Raw genomic sequence first — 17,917 nt, 5'->3', positions numbered from 1 at the left:
AAAGTACGTTAATCTCTAGGAGACAGAACGTGTCTCCTTCCTGAGTGGTATAACGGCTGCGTGGTCCCATGGTGTTTATACTTGTGTACTATTGTTTGTACAGACAAGCGTGATTTCTTTTGATTTTCCCATGATGTCAAGCAAACAGGCACTGAGTTTGAAAGTAGGCCTTGAAATGCATCCACAGGTACACCTCCAATTGACTCAAATGATGTCAATTAGCCTATCAGAAGCTTCTAAAGCCATGACATAATTTTCTGGAATTTTCCAAGCTGTTTAAAGGCACAGTCAACTTAGTGTATGTAAACGTCTGACCCACTGGAATTGTGATACAGTGAATTATAAGTGAAATAATCTGTCTGTAAACAATTATTGGAACAATTACGTGTCATGTCCTAACCGACTTGCCAAAACTATAGTTTGTTAACCTGAAATTTGTGGAGTGGTTGAAAAATGAGTTTTAATGACTCCAACCTAGGTGTATGTAAACTTCCAACCTCAAATGTAGCTCCTACACAGTGTCGGTTCATAACATTCTACTATTTTACATACATACCGTAGAATGTGTAATTCAATGAATCATATGCTGCCTGCCGCTGTTCTTACCACTTTCCCTTTCTGTCTTCTACACCTCTCTCCCACCTCGTCTTTCTTCCTCGTTTTATAATGCACACCATATGTGCATTGAAGTACAGATTGAACTTGTATTTATAATATTGCAATTATAATGCATGTATTATGTATTTATAACACCTGGATAATTAAGTTCTTTCAATAAAGTGTTTCACATTCTCCACTGGTTGAAATTAAGTATCTCATTGAAATACTATCCTGTGAAGGGAGTTAGATATGCGTAGTTTTTTTCTGTATATATGAATTACAAATTAATCATGTTTCTAGTCTATTACATAGTGTAATCATTGATGTCCCAGGAGCAAGAGTGGTAATCACTGTTGAAGTGTATAATTGTAATACATACTGTACATGCAGACACAGCATCATTCAAATAATGGAGTTTGATAGGACTGGAAAAGAATGTCTCAGAGATTCATACCTGAACTGCACATTTATTTGCCAAGGAAGAGTACATAATTAGTGAATATATTTAATGTACAGGCTACAATGTGGGAATCTCATGCGTGGTAATAACTACAGTACATGTATATAGGATTTGCATTGTTGGCACAATAAAGTTATTATATTCTACTCTATCCATAGGCGTCATTAATGCCATTCAGACTTGAAGTTGATACAACAACTATGATAGCAAAGGTTCGTAGGTTCTGAACTAATATTCACACCAATCTAACGTTTTAGGGTCAATACACAGCTAGCTACCCATCCATAGGCATACAATAATTATTATCCTCCACTACACCATAAGCAAGTAAATAGTTAGCTAGCTATGTTACTTCAGCTGCATTGCAAGGCAAGCTTACACAATTGTACATTCAATTTGCAGTAAATGCTTTCGCTGGCTAGATTCTTTACATCCACTGTTTCACAAGACAACAGCCTGGTTTGCTCAGGAGTCTCTAAAACATTAAACACCACAAATTACAAATCCATTTTCCTGTCATAACACTAGCTAGCTAGCTGGCTAATGTTAGCTAGTCAGCTATTTTGCTAAATAGCAATTTTCATAAATTAACTTTATGACAAAAAAATATGCACAAACGTTTGTCGCTACATTAACTAACATATTCCTCTAAATTGTAAATGTTTTTGCTTGACTCGTTAGGATGTTATAAATACTTACATTTGGTTCCACCGTAATGTTTTGTCAGCCATTTTTGTTGAAGAAAGCCCCAGGGACGGGTGGCTCGCGTCAAATTCATCATTGTCAATCACTCAATGTGATTGGTCATATAAAACCCTTGGGACCCAAATGCATAATGAGTGTTCTATCTCCCCCTTGTGGTGGTCTGGAGTAATGAAGCCGTGATGCTGGGTACCTCTAAGTCCCGCAGTGCAGGCTCACAACTTTTAAAGGAGGAACCACTGTACCTTCACAATACCACCAAATACCTTGACACTTGGTATCACAATAATGAGAAGATCAATTTCCTTAGTTTAACAATACTGACAAATGGCATTGAGTATCTCTCTCTGTAGCATTCCATCTCGTCTCAATGGAGCCTAAATGAACAAGGAGCAGAGCAGCAACAGTGTAAAAACAGAGCGTCTTCAGTCAGTCACGGCTCATTGGTCTCCACTACAAACCACAGCCTCTAGAGACTAGGCCATTACAGAGCATCAACAACAGCTAGGCTAATGACTTCACTGAAGGAGAAAGCTGACACTCAGCCAATGAAGACACAATAAACAAGTAGTGATAAGCTATAGTAAATGTAATGGTCAACTCATCCAACATACTATTTGATATAGGATAAAGACCTCTTTTGATCCATGAGGGTGAAAGCTGTCACTTAGCCAATGTCGGCACAATAAACAAGTAAACATTCATATAGTGTGATGGTCATCCAATATATCCAATTTAACAAAAGGTTAACAAAGATATTTTGTGTTGGTGCACATGTGATCCAGTGCCAGGATCCAGAAGAAGTGAATCAGTCGCAAGAGAGGAGGCTCCGTTACTGGGCATTAGAGTTCCGGGTCAGCCACCTCACCACGGGCCATATCCTAGGGATGTAACGACTCACCGATACGCATCAGTTGCTCATTCAAATCTTGAATATATGACTGCATCGATCCACGGACCCCAAACTGATCCAAATGTTGCATGCCTCAGTCTGAAAATTGATTCAAACGTTACGAATCAGCCATTCACTAAATATTTACGCTCATATTACTTTCTTTCTACCTCTCGAAAAAAACTAATATTTTATGACAACTGATGCGTCCTCTCCTGACAGATTGATCTAGAAGTAATTTTGCTTGCCAAACAACCCCAGGGAATATCAGTAGTCAACGTGAAGTAGTCGGCTTGTTCCTGATCTTGCACATCTGCGCAGAGCCATCAGCATTCAAAAGCAAACCTTCTTGAGTTTTAGCATAAGTTTTGTGTCACATCCAAAGCCAAAGGCCCTCTCATTTATAGTTTCAGCATGTCACATGTGATATCAATACACCAATATCAAAAGTCTTAGTTATCATCACCATAAAACTGCTATAATTGCAAAAGAGCTGATTGATTGAACGTTGGGATAGAGCATCTGGTGGAGGCAGTCACACTAGAATTACTGCACAGTGCAGGTCACTTAATCTCCCACTAGTCCAACTAGTTCTCTCTCAGTCCCCTCTCAGCGGGCCTGGCAAACATCTGCTGGCATATGACTTATTCATGGCCTACATGCACAGAGCCAGAGCCTAGTCCAATGGTGTTCCTCTAAGAGAGACAGAGCTGCCTGTTCGCCTGTTCTGCAAAGCAGAATATATTTTTGTATTCAATACTTGGAGTCAAATGATTGATATACATTGTCCAAAATAACATTGTGATATGTAACTCTAGTGAGGAGTTAATAAGAGCCTGACATATAAGCCAATTTCAATCTTGTCTCAAACTCCCCCCCCAAGTGATGAGTCCCAAACCCTCATCTAACGCAAACGATGCTGGGCCAATTGTGCGCTGCCCTATCGGACTCCCGGGCACGACCAGTTGTAAAACAGCCCGGATTCGAATTTGGGTCTGTAGTGAGGCCTCTAGCACTGCGATGAAGTGCCTTAGACCGATGCGCCACACGGGGGGCCCCTGTATCATGTATCTCTGAAACACTTCTACCATGGTGCTGTTTCAATGATGTCAAGTTAACACAGCATGCGGCACAACTTGTGGCAGTACTGGGTGATGGAGTTGAAAGAGGGAAAGATGAAAAGAAGAGAGTCATACGGCTTGGCAGTTAGATTTCCCGCACTTAATAAACTGTTCACACACTCTTAAGGGTAGGCAAGACAGGTTTCTGTTTGTGCTAGGCCACTGGCCCAAATCGCAGGTCTCTTTGTCATCATGCAGGATGTCCTATAGAAGTGGATTACCACCACACACACACACACACACACACACACACACACACACACACACACACACACACACACACACACACACACACACACACACACACACACACACACACACACACACACACACACACACACACACACACACACACACACACACCACCCTATTCAGAATGCAGCGCCTTGTACCACGGCCCATTGTGTGGAGATGTGTGAATAGCGTATTGCTATCAGACAGAAATAAGAAATGAGAGGGACAGCCAGGACTCATGCAGAGCCCCCACTCTCAAACACAAAGACTAGGATGACATCATCCCTGTGCTGTGTCCCCAACCATTCAAGCAGGCTGCAGGCCGCAGCCAGAGTCCTCCAGTCCATTAGCAGAGATTCATCATTAGCCACCATTAAAAAGATAAATAATACCAGTAACTCTAGAACAAATAGGAAATGAAAGGACTTCTAAGTAACATTGGTGTGGATGGAAATAATTAGTACACATGTTGCAGAATCATTTCTACATAGAACCTGCTTCAGTTCAAATTACATAATACACCAGATATCTAGAATAGATTGTTTCTGTTCTGAACTTTATGAGACAGCTTTTGTTGTGACTCCAGTGTTCATATACTGTATTCGGTTGTATCAGAGTCCCTGATTCCCCTATATAGAAAGAAGCCTCTCATCCTACTGAAAATGAGTCGAGCAACTGAAGCCATCCTTGCTTCATCCGGAGATCTATCACAGAGCCTATGCAAACATCACACATTCCCTTTGGCTCTGCTGAGTGTAAAGACATCCCCTTTCAAAGAGAGGAACACAACTCAAGTGTGAATTGAGAGGGAGTTTTTCTATAGATTGAAATGCTGAAAGAAGGCTCAGGACAGCAAATTATTTTACTTCAATAACTTTAATGCTGATGTGTTTTTAAATTGATTTGAATTTAACACCCCACCAAGGAGACATCACACCACCCAAGCAGGATGTGTTTGCTTGGAGGTGAGGTGAAACACCTTGACGTTCTCCTCTCCTGGGATTGAGCAGAGAGAGGAGGAGAGGGAGAATGTCGGCTAATCCCTGAATAGGAGAGAGAGATTGTCAACTGCTGACTTAATCCTTGTCACTTGTTTTCATCACCTGGAGTGGTCAGCTCCACTCCGCTGCACAGCATCACTGACACCCTCAATGGTGAGGATGCCTGTAGGGCTGCCTGGTGAGCTGAAACAGCACCAAAAACTAACAGTGGCGAAAGGGAGCAAATGAAGACAGCAGAGCCAAAACAGCAATTTGTCTAATGTGGGATTCAAAATGGGGCAGGGATTTTACTGCAATAGAAACCCTTGGGCGGGCCGCCTAACAATTTCTCTGGGATGCCAAAGTACAATTATTATTATTTTTTTAAATAATAAATGTAAAAAATAATATGATATACATATATATATATATATTTTTTTTTAATGAGTAGGTGTTCTAAAACCTTTGACCGGTAGTGAGTGAGTGAGTGTATATTAGAGGTCGACCGATTAATCGGAATGGCCGATTAATTAGGGCCGATGTCAAATTTTCATAACAATCGGAAATCTGTATTTTTGGACACCGATTTGGCCGTTGTTTAAAAACAAACTTTTTTGACCTTTATTTAAAATGTATTTAACTCGGCAAGTCAGTTAAGAACACATTCTTATCTTCAATGACGGCCTAGGAACTGTGGGTTAACTGCCTTGTTCAGGGGCAGAATGACAGATTTTTACCTTGTCAGCTCGGGGATTCAATCTTGCAACCTTACAGTTAACTAGTCCAATGCTCTAACCACCCGATTACATTGCACTCCACGAGGAGCCTGCCTGTTACGTGAATGCAGTAAGCCAAGGTAAGTTGCTAGCTAGTATTAAACTTATCTTATAAAAACAATCAATCAATCATAATAACTAGTTAATTAACTACACATGGATGATGATATTACTAGTTTATCTAGCATGTCCTGCGTTGCATATAATCGATGCGGAGAGTATTCGTGAAAAAGGACTGTCGTTGCTCCAATGTGTACCTAACCATAAACATCAATGCCTTTCTTAAAATCAATACACAGAAGTATGTATTTTTAAACCTGCATATTTAGCTAAAAGAAATCCAGGTTAGCAGGCAATATTAACCAGGTGAAATTGTGTCACTTCTCTTGCGTTCATTGCACGCAGAGTCAGTGTATATACAACAGTTTGGGCCGCCTAATTTTACAGAATTTTATGTAATTATGATATAACATTGAAGGTTGTGCAATGTAACAGGAATATTTAGACTTATGGATTCCACCCGTTAGATAAAATACGGAATGGTTCCGTATTTCACTGAAAGACTAAACATCTTGTTTTCGAGATGATAGTTTCCGGATTCGACCATATTAATGACCTAAGGCTCGTATTACTGTGTGTTATTATGCTATAACTAAGTCTATGATTTGATAGAGCAGTCTGACTGAGCGGTGATAGGCACCAGCAGGCTCGTTAGCATTCATTCAAACAGCACTTTCGTACGTTTTGCCAGCAGCTCTTCGCAATGCTTCAAGCATTGTTTATGACTTCAAGCCTATCAACTCCCGAGATTAGGCTGGTGTAACCGATGTGAAATGGCTAGCTAGTTAGAGGGGTAATAGCGTTAGCGGGCTAATAGCGTTTCAAACACCACTCGCTCTGAGACTTGGAGTGGTTGTTCCCCTTGCTCTGCATGGGTAACGCTGCTTCGAGGGTGGCTGTTGTCGATGTGTTCCTGGTTCGAGCCCAGGTAAAGGCGAGGAGAGGGACGGAAGCTATACTGTTACACTGTCAATACTAAAGTGCCTATAAGAACATATAATAGTCAAAGGTATATGAAATACAAATGGTATAGAGAGAAATAGTCCTATAATTGCTATAATAACTACAACCTAAAACTTCTTACCTGGGAATATTGAAGACACGTGTTAAAAGGAACCACCAGCTTTCATATGTTCTCATGTTCTGAGCAAGGAACTTAAACGTTAGTTTTTTTACATGGCACATATTGCACTTTTACTTTCTTCTCTAACACTTTGTTTTTGCATTATTTAAACAAAATTGAACAGGTCTCATTATTTATTTGAGGCTAAATTGATTTAGTATTTTTATTGATGTATTATATTAAGTTAAAATAAGTGTTCATTCAGTATTGTTGTAATTGTAATTGTCATTATTACAAATAAAAATTAAAACCGTCCTTTTTTTGGTCCTCCAATAATCGGTGTCGGCGTTGAAAAATCATAATCGGTCGACCTCTAATCCATAGACACCAAATAGAGGGTACACAATGAGGAGATTTTCACAATTTTTGAGCTTACTTAATGCACCATATAATTTGGCTTCTTGGTAATCTATAAACCAAGGAAGTAAGAACACAACTGAAGAATTTGTCAATAGCATTGACCAATGAAAACAGAAGAGGTGTAGAAAAGCTACATCAATCAAACTAACTAGCCCATTTAATATACACTAAACAAAAATATAAAAGCAGCATGTAAAGCGTTGGTCTCATGTTTCATGAGTTGAAATAAAAAATATGCACAAAAAGCTTATTTCTCTCCAATTTTGTGCACAAATGTGTTAATATCCCTGTTAGTGAGCATCTCTCCTTTGCCAAGACAATCCATCCACCTGACAGGTGTGGCAAATGTGACTCATTTCAGGAAACTAGGCGTATGTCGCGCGTCACTACTTCACAGGAGAGACATTTGAACATAAACTTTTTTTTAAATGAAAATGCGTTCTTTGGCAGAAATTAAACTTGATATCCCTTATTTACAAACGTGTATGCCATCTGTAAATTCAAATAAAATTGTTAAAATTACAAGCCTAGTTGGTTTAGCCACAGAAAAAGTAGGCAACCTTCCCGTTGGCCATGATTGGCTGAGATAATGAGTGGGCTGAACATGCCATGAGATGAGTTCGGATTGGTCTGCCATATAGCACGTGACTGTATAACATGAGCTGGTCAGTATGTGCAGGTAATCATTTCTAACGCAGCTTTTTTGATAGATATCTCCTAGTATAACTGTATAAGAGTTGCTTTCCACTTTCTGGAGGGCCAAATTTTGAAATCAGTGGAATTAGAGTATGATCGCTAAGGAGATGGAGAAAATTCTGCAAATATGCAGATGAGGTCGAAAAGAGAACACACAGAAGGCTGTTGTATAAAACACCTGTCTCCGGATTACATCTTCAAACTAAGGCAAACATGGTATCCATGACAGAGAGGGAGAAGTGTCCATCCATGTATATGGGTAAGAGTCTAGCTAGCTACAATTTCAGATATTACATTTTCAGATATAACGTTAATTATTTATAATTTTGTCAAAGTCGTTTTAATTTCAAGATAAAGTGTAGTTAGCTAGCTAGCTAACATTAACTGTCTGGCTCGCTAGCTAACGTTACGAATAATATTACTACACAGATAATACACATATCTCAGAGTCATTTGCATTGCTAGTTATAGCCTAATGTTAGCTAGCTAACATTGAACCTGGTTGGTTAGCTACCTGCAGATTCATGCAGTGTGGTGATGTTTGTTATGAGTTGGGATTCTGGTTGATTGTTTAGCTAGCTAGTTACATGTCTAAACAAAAGACTCCACTATGCAAGTAACCATTTCAATAGAATCTTCATGATGTCTCTATGACAACTGTCAATAGATGTAGCTAGAAAATTCACTCTGGCTATCTACTCCGATTTCAGAGCACTCTCGTCAGAGTGTGCCAGAGCACAAAATAATTGACGAATTTAAGCACGCTCAACCCCCATTGAATATGGCTGGAGTCAGTAAACGTTGGCAAAAAGCGTAATTAAATTGTTGCCAGCAGCACAGTTGCAGTCACCAACGATCTGGATAACATAAAAGCAGCCTAACCACCTCTGCTAGGGTGAGCTGTTCTCTCATTTGTCTGGAAGTAGCTAACAAGCTAGCCAATGTTAGCCAGTTAGCTTGGGTGCTTGACTGCTGTTAGGTTAGAACACTCGGATCAACCCTACTCCTCGGTCAGAGCAACCCGTGTGCGCTCTGAACTCTCCGAGAGCAAAACGCTCTGAATACAAACTGACAATCTGACACGCTCAGATTGTCAGTTTGCCAGAGCGCACTCGGAGCACACTCTGGCACTCCAGATTAAATTTACAAACACACCCGTAGTATAAACCAGCCTTTAGTCTTGAAATCTTTGGTTGTTTCGCCCATGGCCTCACATGTGAATCCTTAAAAAGATGGGTGTGGCTAAGACTTTAAAGGGTGTGAATGATGCTGAATGGGTGTAGACAAAGAAGAACTCTCCAGTAGGTGTATCAAAACATTCAAAGGACATTTTCTCAAAAGTGGGGTTACAAGTTTATCAACTTTCAAAGCAGAATTACTTTCTCATTGTTTCTCAACTGTAGTGTATGATATACCATTTTCTAGCTCTGAGTCTCTACTTTTATCCAACGTAAAGAACACAATTTCAAATTTTGTTACATAAGACCGAACCGAGCCGGTCGGTCACATATCAAGAAGCTGATTAAACAGCATGGTCATTACTCAGGTGCACCTTGTGCTGGGGACAATAAAAGGCTAAGTTTTGAGGGAGTGTGCAATTGGCATATTGGCTGCAGGAATGTTCACCAGACCCATTGCCAGAGAATTGAATGTTCAATTCTCTACCGTAAGCTGCCTCCAACATTGTTTTAGAGAATTTGGCAATAAGTCCAACTGGCCTCACATCCGCAGACCACGTGTATCCACGCCAGCCAAGGACCTCTACATCCGGCTTCTTCACCGATGGGATCATCTGAGGGAGTGTGGGGGGGGGGGTTCTGAGGAGTATTTCTGTCTGTAATAAATCCCTTTTGTGGGGAAGAACTCATTATGATTGGCTGGGCCTGACTGGCAAGTGGGTGGGTCTATGACCTTCCAGGCCCACCCATGGCTGCACCCCACCTCAGTCATGTGAAATCCATAGATTAGGGCCTAATGAATTTATTTCAATTTACTGATTTTCTTATATGAACTGTAAAAAAATCTTTGAAATTGTTGCGTGTTGCATTTAAATGTTTGCTCAGTATATGACAACTGTATAAGAAATTGTATTGATGAGGATTGTAATGGTAAACCACGACACAAGAAGCCATCTCAGCTCAAAATGCGGATGATGTAAAGGATGTCACACTGCTTGCTTATTAGCGAGTACCACTTCCTCCTTATTTGTCTCACACAGAGGCTGGAATCCAGGACCTCTGACTTGCTAGCTCACATGCATGACTGGCCTGATGAAGCATCTTACCGGTCAGCACCACACGAAAAGGTAGACACTTCAGACTGAGGAGTAGGTTTCACACATCCCCATGTGCTACATAGACTCCAACTCAAGCGTGTGAAAACAGCCATGCAGAATTGATGGCCTGCATGTTTTTACACGTGTGGGAAGTAGCCCATTAGTTCTACCCTGGCTTTCAAATATCAAATGTGGAAGGCTTGATTCCCTCTGGTCTTGGCTGCTTCCTCCCAGCCAGCAGTCAGTCAGTCAGTCAGTGAGTCAGCCAGCCAGTCTGCCAGGCAGTCAGTCATTCCAGCTCCAGGGTTTGTTGCATAACACTTACATTGCTTTTAACTGCCACAAAAGGCCCATTTCAATATGGGCTCAATTCCCTGTCAGGCTTCAGTGGGAAGAATATGCTGCTTCAGAAGTGTCTCTTTTGGTGGCTGACTCTGATCTGGTCATTTCAGGATACAAAACACCCTTGTTGTCACTGCATAATAATTGAATTAGTTGTTGGCATAAATAACTATTGCTCAAACTCTACTCAAAACACTCTGAACATGATATAACAACTATCTTTTGCTCTCAGTTTATATGCTTTTGCAGATCAGATACTTAGTTTTTGCCAAGCATCGCATCTATGGGGTAATTTTCATTCCTCTTCCACAGCAATGGCTAAACAAAAACGTTTTTGCATTTAAGTACAACTAAGAGGGACATCAAAGATCTCTCCAAGCTGTGTGCAATGGGCTAAGTAACGTCTGCCTAGTGCAGTCCTTCTCAAATCGTGGTGCGCGCCCGTGACCCCGGGGAACATGCTTTTTTTTCTCCGTAGGGAGTAGGTTTTTTTTTTTGCACCGAACAAGAGCACATAGCACAGAGCAGGAGATATGAAGTGCAGATAACAAACCCTTAAGAGACAACATGGAAAAATGTTTAACAGGGACGAAAAGAAAGGCGGAGAGAGACGGAGATAATGAGACAAACGTAAGTCTCCCGAAATCTACGGTGAGGAAATATGACAAAGCGTATGTAGCGCTTGGCTTCACTGTGACTACGGTGGGAGACGAGGAAAGACTGGTATGTTTACTGTGTCTAAAAAATGTTGGCAGCGGACAGCATGAAGCCAAATAAATGAAGGCGTCACTTAAAGACATTACACTCCAGTCACGCTGAAAAGCCGCTTGAGTTTTTTCAGCGAAAACATGCCGAATATTGCCAACAATCGTCCCGCTTTGTGAATGCTACTTCAGTAAACCAGCGAGCACTGTTAGCATCATATAAGGTGGAGTACCAAATCGCTCAGTGCAAAAAAAAACACTCCATAGCAGAGGAGCTGATACTGCCTGCAGTATTAGACATGGTCTCTGTCATGCTGGATGAAGCAAGTGCTGCAAAAATAAAAAACTATCCTTCTGTGCAATTACACTGTCGCCAGACGTATAAATGACATTGCTAACGATGTTAAAGAACAGCTGGTAGATAAACTCAAAGACAAACGTTTTGCCTTACAGTTCGATGAAGCAACTGACAGCAACAAAGACTGTTTTTTTATCGCTTATGTATGTTTTGACATGACAAACTCCCTGTGTGAGGATCTACTTTTTTGTAAATATGTCAGAGACAGAGCCACAGCTGAAGAGCTATTCAAAATGCTGGACTGCTTCCTGACTGAGAATGGGCTAAAGTGGGAACACTACATTGGTGTTTGCAGTGATGGTGCACAGACCATGGCAGGGATGAGAAAAGGACTTCGGGCACTCATCAAGAAGGCCTCACCTAATGCTGATTGGATACACTGTGTTGTACACAGAGAAGCGCTGGCTTCAAGACACCTTTCCTCTGAATTAAGGGAGGTTATGACTGACATTGCAGGTGTAGTCAATTTTATAAAGACCAGACCACTAAAAACAAGAGTCTTCTCTGCTATCTGTGAGGAGATGTGAGCTGAACATCAAGCTGTGCTGTTTCACAGTGAAGCAAGGTGGCTGTCATGAGGAAAAGTCTTGTCCGGAGTTTTTGAGCTCAGAGAGCAGATAGGAATGTTTTCAGAGCAGGAGCACAAGTATGACCTCGCAGAAAAGTGTAGTGATGAGAACTTCCTGGCAAAACTGGCCTACCTGAGTGACATATTTGGAAAGCTAAATGAACTACATCTACAGCTTCAAGGGAAAGAAACCCCTCCCTCAGGTCACAGACAAGATCGGCTCTTTCACTCGAAAGCTTGCAATGTAGGGCAGGCGACTTGATGAAGGAAATACTGATTCATTCGAGAACCTGCATGAATTCGTTGACACTGACTATGATGCCACCTCAGTGATTCCATATATTAAGGAGCATATTTCATCAATGATGGGATTCTTTAAAAAGTACTTCCCTGAAAACAGTTCACAATATGACTGGGTGAGAGATCCTTTCAATGCACCAGCTCCAACTGGTTTCAGCTCTGCAGAGGAGGACCAGTTCCCAATATGACTGGGTGAGAGATCCTTTCAATGCACCAGCTCCAACTGGTTTCAGCTCTGCAGAGGAGGACCAGGTCATTGATATAAAGTCTGACTTCACATTGAGACTGAGGTTCAGACCACAGACACTGAGTGAATTCTGGCTGAGTGTAGAGAGGCAGTATCCACTCTTAGGTCAGAGGGCCATGGGCATTCTTCTTCCTTTTGCAACATCTTTTCTTTTTGAGACTGGCTTCTCTGTTGTTGCTGCACTGAAAACCAAGTACAGGTCCCAGCTAAACATTGAGCAGGAGCTGAGAGTTGCAGTATCATGCTTCGGAAAGCTGTGCTCTGCAAAATGTGCTCATTGTATCCATTAATCCTGACTTCCTCATTCTGATTTTTTAAAAATCAGCACAAATTGTTTTATTCATTTGTTTTATAGGTGAGTTTCATATATTGTGCTCCTGAGATAATGTTGCTGATCAATTTGAATGTATTATTATTTATTGATTTTATTTTTCAGTATCAAATGGTCAAAAAATGTTTACAGTTTAAATAAGGCTTGGTTTTTTTTCAATTTCAGGCAAATTGATGCACTTGACGTCTTTTCTGTTTCAGACTAAAAAACAATGTTAATAAAGTTATTCTTTGTTGTAAGTTGATCTATATTTCTTTATTTTTTTGTTTTCTTTAATGTTAATAAGGATACAATGTTATGCAGAGGTGTACTTATAACAATTTTATAGACAAATTATACTATTTTCAGTCGCAGCGGAGAGTTGGAGGGCGCAAAATGTTTACTTCTTCCTAGGGGGGGCGTAACAGAAAATAATTGAGAAGCACTGGCTTAGTGCAAGATGATCCACTCTGGTTACTACAGTACAGCCTTGGTCTTTTAGCACATAAACACAGAGAGAGTTGTTTCTGTAAATACCCTTCACTCAGCACTTCATGAGACCTGCCTGCCTCTCCTCTCTCTCAGGCCCAGATGGCAGTCATTAACGTTCTGCTGCCAAGTCTGGAAGTCTTTGATTTGGAGAGCAGATTATATCTGTGGGAGCTCTACTGTGGTGGCAGTGCACACACATACCCAGGCATGCAGGCCAGGCAGACACCCCACAGACTGCCTGACAGCCCCTCCTGTTCCTTCCACACATAGGCTTAAAAGTAGTGCACTATGTAGGGAAAAGAGTACCATTTGGAATGCTAACTCTAGATGCAGGGGAGGAAGGAATCTAATGGAAGGAATGATATCCAGGGCTGGGAAGGGGATTGGGAAGGGATGTGGGTGTAAAGACATGCCTTCATTTATTTAGCTAACCTTTGGTGCTGTGTGCACCACACAGCCGCTGTCGCAGCAGCCGTAGCATGAGGAGCATGCAGCAGTGAGGCAGTGCGTGGGACCTTCTAGTTTCCCTGAAAGCCACTGTTTGAAGTTCTTCCTTTGTGAGTGTGCAGTTTGCAGTTCTGTCAGGAGAGCAGTTGAATAAAAAGGAAGTGCCTTTGGAATTGGGAGAGTTCCTGCCATATAACATCAGGGCGAATCAGTCCCAGTCACGGAACCCATCCTCCAGAACACAAATATTTAGTGGAGACCATGGGATAGACAATAGGCCAATTTTTCATTAACAACATATATTGTGTAATCTAAAGAACAAATACAAGATCAAAATGTAATTCAAATATATACATTATTATCACAATTTGGTGAATGTCACACTTCTCACAGACAGTGACAATGCAGTTGAACACAAAGTCCCTGTATGACACATGATTTTTCCAAAAAACGATTTTCCTGAGGAAGGGAGCCCTGCTACAGTAAGGATTCTAAATACATGTGACCTATGAATGTTCATGCGTCATGGGTGGGGAGGGGGGGGCATGATGTCTGTCCCATGGAAGTGCGATATCTGTCCCATGGAAGTGCTCAACAACCGAGGAATGGATGTAGCAGACAGAACGCGATATTACTAACACTAATGATAATGTAGCCTATAGTATTTTCATCTGTCTTTTGGTGATGGGAAATCCACCCCCGTTAAAGGACACACGACCTTTATTCACCATGCACTCCAAGGTTGTCCTATGATAAACAATGACCATTTTTACGCATTTCTTTGAAAGATGGCAAGAAAATGATGGATTATTAATATCAAGTAGCCTAGTCCAGCCCTGTGAATTTCACTGCAATAATTGCCTTGCAATGGCAACATAGGCTAATTGAATTCAAATATGGAAAGATAAACAGCTATTTGACATATTTTATTTTCAATTGAAACTATTTGCAGTTTCAATGTATTTTGAGATTTTTAGAATCCTATAATTCGTCTTCCTCGATTGTGCGAATCGCTGAACAATTCAACAAGCGAAACAACATATGCGCAAATTCATACCTGAACCGGGGTGAATCTTTCACACATTCTTCAAAGTCCACCGTCATTTTGGGTTGGATTTAGTCTTCAAGCTTAACGTATAAATGTCATTTCCAGAAAGTTATGAATAACAGAAAAGTGTAGCTATGTATTCCGTGCAGTGACAGTCTACTGTGCTACTTCACTGAAACGAGAGCCTGAAATATTTGAGGAGCTAGACCGCTGGAGAAATATTAGGGACTATCCTCAAACGTTCATTCTCAACAAGAAGCGCACTCAAAATTAGGGAGCGTATTATGCTTGAAATCACATGGCAAGCCGACTACAACACACATTTTTATGGAATATTTTGTGTCAATATCAATGAAACAACTTTCTTTATAGTTGTTAAGCCGTTACTGTACACTACTAGAGAGACAGTATGACAGTGGGGCCTGCAGTTTGCCCTAACCCTAACAGTTGATGGACGCCGATCACACTGTCGTGTGTGCGCGCGTGCGCGTGTGTGTGTGAAGTCAGTATACTAGAGAGTGTATCTGAGAGAGTGTGAATTAAATGTTTTGAATTTGGAGTTTTCTTTCTTGTCTCTGTATTCACAGTCAGATGACCTTTGGCCCCTCCTCACAGCTGGCAGTCCTTGACTGAAGCACAGCCAAATTCCTCTTTTCCCCAGTGCCAATCTCTGGTGAAATCTGTCTGCAACACCTTCACCAGGAAACCAGATTCTCACAGAGGAACATGATATTAAAAGGGAGTTCTGTCCTGGTGGCCCAATGTGATAACTGATGCAGAGAAGATGCTAACATCTGGGATGGCTCTGGTTCAAGAATAAATTTAGGACCTCTAGAGCTGTACATAAATATCCACTGTTAATCTGGAATTTAACACCCCTCGGTACAGTGGGTTGGTTTTGTCGTCATCAAATCTGTTCTTTGACAACGTTGTCCACACACAGCTCATATCAGATTGTTGATTCTAAAGTGGCCTATCAACTAATGTGTAACGTCTGCTTCCAACTCACACCCTCAAACACGTAGATCCCCTGAACACAGCTCACTTTCCAGATCCCAATCGCCTGAATTCTTATCACCTGTTCACACACCTGTATGTCATTATCACACACTATTTAGTTCAGTTCTTTGCACCCCATCACTGTGAGGTGTTGTTTGTTTTTGTGACATATGGATTTCATGTGTATGGATTTCATGTGTATGGATTTCATGTGTATGGATTTCATGTGTATGGATTTCATGTGTATGGATTTCATGTGTATGGATTTCATGTGTATGGATTTCATGTGTATGGATTTCATGTGTATGGTAGTTTTTGCCTGCCTCACTAACAACGCCTTTCCCTGCCTGTACTTTAGCCTCAGATTTCCTGTTATCTACCTATTGCCTGATCTCCCAGACTACTTTACTAGCCTTTCCCTGCCTGTACTGTTGTCCTTTTGGACCCCCTGTGTATGACTTTCTGCCTGCCCCTGGACCCAGCTACCTGCTTCCTCCTGTGTATGACCTTCTGCCTGCCCCTGGACCCAGCTACCTGCTTCCTCCTGTGTATGACCTTCTGCTTGTCCCTGGACCCAGCTACCTGCCCCCTCCTGTGTATGACCTTCTGCCTGCCCCTGGACCCAGCTACCTGCCTCCTCCTGTGTATGACCTTCTGCCTGCCACTGGAACCAGCTACCTGCCTCCTCCTGTGTATGACTTCTGCCTGCCCCTGGAACCAGCTGCCTGCCCCTGGAACCAGCCCCTGGACCCAGCTACCTGATTCCTCCTGTGTATGACCTTCTGCCTGCCCCTGGAACCAGCTACCTGCCTCCTCCTGTGGGCCTTTGCAATAAACACCTCCTGCGCCCTGCGCTTGAAACCAGGCCTCTGTCTCCCCTTGTGTTCATTACATAATGATCTTTCAGCTTTACTTCTATTTCTGTGTGACACATGAATTAAACACTAACAAATATAATATATACCCAGGCAACATGATCTTCTGGCTTCTGGGCATTAAACAGCAAATGTTACATACACTGTATCAATATACATTTACTCTTTCACTCACAACCTAAAGAACTTATTGGGAAGAAATGCCTATCAGGTGGATAAATTAATTTAAGATGAGAGAGAGAAATATCTGCCAGCTGTTCAATGAAAATACTGTAAATATAGAATACTGTATGTCAAGTGCATTATCCATTTCCCTCCACATCCCTCTAGGTAAGGCCAAAAATAGGATATTATTCATTCACAGGAAATGGGAAGGCCGGGGGGAGAAAGTGCTAGGGGTTTCACTGCAGGCTTTCATGGAACACTATTGTTCCTTCTTATTCCTGCTTTCAGAGGCTAGCTGTGCCCCTGAATAGGAATGGTCTCACCCCCGCCCCCTGGTCCTTGCCTCGCTACTCTGCTGAGGAAGAGATGTCTTGACTAGCTGGACTATGTCAAGACTTGGCCTGACTACCTTGGTTTAGTCATGGAGATGTAAGCATGAAGTCACGAGAACTCAATGAATCCCCTTTTTGTTTGGGGTGTAGTAGTATAGGATGCATACATTCCTATCATGGGATAGACCCTAGAAACCATAACATTTCCTACAGTTTATTCAAAGTGATGTGATTCAATGACACAACTGTTGACTCAACTTTGAAGATCATTTCATTTTAAAAGTCTGATTCAATTTGGCTCCTGTCAAATGAAATCTTATTAGTCACATGAGCCAAATCCAACAGACCTTACAGTGAAATGCTTACTTATGAGCCCCAAACCATCGATGCAGTTGTAAAAAATATGAGTAAGATTTTTTTTTTGACCTTTATTTAACCAGACAAGTCGGTT

At 41.4% G+C, this 17,917-nt stretch overlaps 1 protein-coding gene across 1 annotated transcript in view; it reads right to left on the bottom strand.

The window, feature by feature from the left end:
* The window catches only part of LOC124032186 (arf-GAP with coiled-coil, ANK repeat and PH domain-containing protein 3-like), a 102,135-nt gene extending 86,866 nt beyond the window's left edge, over positions 1–15,269 (bottom strand). The window contains 1 exon segment of the mRNA XM_046344377.1: positions 15,105–15,269. Within this exon segment, the coding sequence (XP_046200333.1) occupies positions 15,105–15,151 (47 nt within the window). The 5' untranslated portion in view covers positions 15,152–15,269.
* Between the last annotated feature and the right edge of the window lie 2,648 nt (positions 15,270–17,917).

The sequence above is a fragment of the Oncorhynchus gorbuscha genome, linkage group LG03 (genome assembly GCF_021184085.1).
Source record: "Oncorhynchus gorbuscha isolate QuinsamMale2020 ecotype Even-year linkage group LG03, OgorEven_v1.0, whole genome shotgun sequence".
In the NCBI taxonomy this organism is placed as follows: Eukaryota; Metazoa; Chordata; class Actinopteri; order Salmoniformes; family Salmonidae; genus Oncorhynchus; species Oncorhynchus gorbuscha.
This window is presented reverse-complemented; position numbering and strand designations above follow the sequence as displayed.